Raw genomic sequence first — 4471 nt, forward strand, 5'->3', positions numbered from 1 at the left:
CAGCATCCAAGACAGTTCCTGTCCAGGGAGCTAGTTAATTTTCACTGACCTTTTCATATGCTCATGAGATCGTTAACAGAGACTTAGTGACATGTGCCAGGCTTCAGTTCGCCAGAAAGGGCCTTTGGTCTCATTGTCTTCTTCTTTGCCTCTTACCAGTACAAGTTTACTGAATCCTTCAAGAGGCACACTCTTAACATAAATATTTTGAATCTATTTATCTGTAGAAGGTGTTTCCCCCAATAGAACGTAAGCTCTTTGAGGGAACAAGCCCTTGAATTTTTGCTTTTGTATCATGTCCTGGCAAATTGTAGACTTGGGATAAATGCTCATCGAATGAATAGATCAATGAATGATTCCTGCCTCCGTGCCTCCATGCCTCTGGGGACCCTTACAAATGCTGTCCTTTAGGAGGGTCATGCTTACTAGCTGTGTGACCCTGAGCAAGTCACTTAACCCCAATTGCCTAAAAATAATAATAAAAAAAAGAGGAGGGTCGAACATTCGCCCCTCAACTAGCCTGGAAAGGTCACAGGTCACACAGGCCATAGGGCCAGGGGTCCAGAAGCTTGGTCCACAACTGCTCCCATTAACCCCTGGGGCATATGGCCCCACACCTTCAGCCTCCAGACTCAGCTGGTGTCAGCTTGGGGGCTTGTTCTTTGGCCCATAGATGTTCATCCTCCAGCTGAGAGCCCTTGTCCCTGAGCTCTGATAAAGCTTCACTACTTAAACAAGGGAGGAGAGAGGCTATAGAACATCACCGGTCCCCTAGCCCACCCACTCCAGCACTGGCTGCATCCATGCACTGGCTCCCCCCCCTTTCCCCACCCCTGCCCTAAAGAACCCACATAAAGACCCACACAAGGTGGCTCAGATCCCTGGAGCACACGCTGGGGAGTGTCATGTTAGTTTGGGCAAAAGCAATGGTTTAGCCGGGGATGTATGGCTTGTGCGAGCTGATTGTTAAATTTTTAGCGTGAGCATGGGCAAACACTATGAATTAGGGCTTGATGTATTGTCTTGTTAATTGTTTAGACTCAATAAAGTGAGGAACAAAAATAATTATACAAAATAATATATAAAATATAATATATAAATAACAATACAAAAAATAAGGCAGATTACTCTTTTTTTATTAATTTATTTTGATTTATCGATAATCACTTCCATATGCTTTTGAGTTTAAAATTTTTCTCCCCCTTCCTCCCCATCACCCTCCCCAAGATGGTGCACAATCTGATACAGGCTATACATTTACATTCATATTAAACATATTTTCACATTAGTGATGTTGTAAGTAAGAATTAAAACCAATAGGAGCAACCATCAGAAAGAGGAAACAAAACTCAACAGAAGAGAAAAAAAATCAGATTACTCTTAAAAGTGCTTCCCACAATGCAATATTCCCCTGGAGAGCTGGTTGTTAAACACTTATCAGCACGCCCCTAGTCCTAGCCCTTCTGGACCCTACAGTCTGTTCTCTACCTCTAGGTGAGCTAGTAGGCTGGTCACCAGCATTCTCAGAACTTCAGGCCTGAGACAGCCTGGAATAATGAATAGATCCCTGGACTTGGAAGACCTGAGGTCAAATCCTGCCTTGGGTGCTTAGCAGATTATGCATGTGTGACCCTAAGCAAGTCACTGTCTATGCCTCAGTTTCCTCATCTAAAAAATGAGGGGGTTGGATTCATTGGTCTCTAAGGTCCCTTTCACTCTAAATCTATGATCCTAAGTTTCAATGATTCCCAAACTTCCCTCGAATCAGGAGTTATATATCCCAAACTCCCCCTAAATCCTCCCCAAATCAGCTCCCAACAGAGCTCTAGCTAACCCTGTTACCTGCTCTAAGGCTCATTCCCACCTTCCCCCTTACCCCCATCATCCAGGGCAAACTGGTCTATCTCAGACTGGCTCTCTGCCCCGCCTCTCTCAGGAATGTGCTTAGGTTGACCAGTGAGTGGCCCAGAAATGTAGGTTCAGTATCTGCTGGAGCCTGACAGAGCGAGGAGTGACCTCTGTCCTTTGCAACAGTAGACAGCACTCACCAAAAGCCAAATATGGAGGATTGGGGGAGTAGCCAATCATCCCTTCTTCCTGATGGGTTCTCAAAATCTCATCTCCTCTTTTCCTGAATTTCCACACTGTGTTTAGACTCTACCAGGAAGTCCAGCCTTGACTGTGGGCTCCCCAAGGACAGGCCTCACTCTCTGCCCCCCATTTCCCACTGGGCCTGTGACAAGGTATGTCCTTGAAGTGATGGGACTCAAGAAGAGTATGGTGCATTGTAAAGGGGCGTGGCTTCGATTCAGCTCTACTAATTACTGCCTATGAGGAAGAAACGCCACCAATCATTTAACCATTCTGGGCCTCAGTTTCTTCATCTCTAAAATGAAGGGGTGGGATTTAATGATCCTTATGGTCCCTTTCAGTTCTAAATCTGTGAGCCTGTAAGTCTAGTTAGTATATCTTATGCAGAAGTATATCTTGTGCTAGGAAATATACAGAGGCAAATATGGCAGCCTGACCCCCTCAAGAGATTTAGGCCCAGTTGGAGGTTTGGCTGGGGAAGCCTTGAGGGTCATTCATTGCATTTCCCCTACCCACTCCCTTAGGAGCCTCTGGGCATGGCTATACCTGGCCAATCATCAGTACTTGGATGTTTTCCTTATCAGAGCCCTGGTCAAACTCACCAGCAATCACCAGATCAGATTTCCTAGAATAGAGGGAACAGAGAACTAGACCTTTCCCACTCTTGTGGAAGAGAGAGGTTCCACCCCACAGGGCTATCTATGTATGGAGCACCATTGGACTTCATCTGGTATATGCATTTGTGTGCTGTGCTGGGGGGGAGGGGGATTCAATTCAGGACCATCTTCTGAAGGGGGCACATGTTCTGTAGGCCACCGCCTTGTTCCCACACCCTCACAAGGCTGCAAGTGCTATTCTTCCTTTGTCCCTACTTCCCTCCCCCCATATTTTCCCAGAAATTCTAGACTGTTTGGTCTTGTAAGTGAATTTGGTTATTATTTTGCCTAATTCCATAAAGTAGCTGGAGGCAAACTGGCACAATGAGAAGAAAATCTGAACTGATCTTTACTCAGCTGCTTACTACCTGTGTGACCCGAGACAGTCATTTAATGTCTCTGGGCCTCAGTTTCCTCGACTGTAAAGTGTATGTGGTTGGCTTGGACATTGATAAGTCTCTCTGGTGCCCTCTAGCTCTACATCTGTGACCCTATGGTCTTAACCCTTTAGTTGCCCTAAGTCTATACATTAATTTAAGCAATATCCTCATTTTTATTAATATTGGTACAACCCAACCAAGAGCCATAAACCTCCCTCCAATTATTTGTCTTCCTTTATTCCTGTAAGGAGTATTGCTAACTGTATTTCTCTAAGTTCTTGGTAGATTGGTCCCCAATATTTTGTTCATTTGGAATGAGATTTCTCTTTCTAGTGTATCATCCTGGGTTTTGTTATGACTATAGAGAAATGCTGATGATTTTTGTAGATTTATTTGGTATCCTGCTGCTTTCCTGGATCTATGAATTGTCTCAACTCATTTCTTTGCTGATTCTCTGGGATTCCACAGCCCCAGGAAGGAAGTTAATTCTTTCCATTCCTCATCTGACACCACAATGGTTAGCAGTGAACACCCAGTCTTGGTTGATGATTGATCCCCCACGGAAGTGGAAGCCGGTTTGGTCCTGGGGTAGAGAAGACAGAGGAAACCATTATTTCCCAAGTTCCAGACACTACAGAGCAGTGAAACCTCAGGGATTCTGGGATTCAGGCACAGACTAGGGATTGGGCTAATCAAGGAGTCTGGCTGCCCCACCCTTGAGCTTCAGGCCTTCTGGCTCTAGGACTGTCATTCTGCCCTCAGGGTCCTATCATGGACAGAACCCCCCCTAGGAAGCAGGGGCCAGACTCTTACCTGAAGGGAGACCTGCCAGGGCCAGGAGCCAGGGACAGCATCTTCACCATTGACGATCCTAGCCAGGCCACTCAGGACAGGCTCAATGGCAGGGATGCCACAGCCTGGAGGAGACGTCAAGATAGGAATGACAAGGAGAGACTTGAAGATACTGACAATTCCTAAGTTCCAGCCAGGTTAGGGAGCTGGGTAGCCCAGCTCACCTCTGAAGGAGAATGACTCTTCATTTTAGATCTCAAAAGTTCATTTTTCACACATCTCTGAATTATTCACTATGTGATGTGAAGAGGCAGCTGGGGTCAAATATAACCTCAGACTAGTTCTTTTTTCTAGGCCTCATTTTTCTCATCTGTAAGATGAGGGAGTTGGAATCACTGATCTCCAAGGTTCCTTCTGGCCCTAAATCTATAATCTTGTGATCATGTCAGTTGACTTCTCTGGACCTCAGTTTTCTCATCTGTAAAATGAGCAAAGGGGTAGAGATACCTCCAAAGTTCCTTTTAACTCTAAATCTACGGTCCCAGGATCTTA

General features: G+C 45.4%; 1 protein-coding gene across 1 annotated transcript in view; it reads right to left on the bottom strand.

Annotated features, from left to right (window-relative positions):
• The window catches only part of CTRB1 (chymotrypsinogen B1), an 8475-nt gene that overhangs the window by 2354 nt on the left and 1650 nt on the right, over positions 1 to 4471 (bottom strand). The window contains 4 exon segments of the mRNA XM_027843264.1: positions 1574 to 1582; positions 2638 to 2719; positions 3634 to 3710; positions 3941 to 4044. Of these exon segments, the coding sequence (XP_027699065.1) occupies positions 1574 to 1582; positions 2638 to 2719; positions 3634 to 3710; positions 3941 to 4044 (272 nt within the window).

The sequence above is a fragment of the Vombatus ursinus genome, unplaced genomic scaffold (genome assembly GCF_900497805.2).
Source record: "Vombatus ursinus unplaced genomic scaffold, bare-nosed wombat genome assembly UNPS02014900.1, whole genome shotgun sequence".
In the NCBI taxonomy this organism is placed as follows: domain Eukaryota; kingdom Metazoa; phylum Chordata; class Mammalia; order Diprotodontia; family Vombatidae; genus Vombatus; species Vombatus ursinus.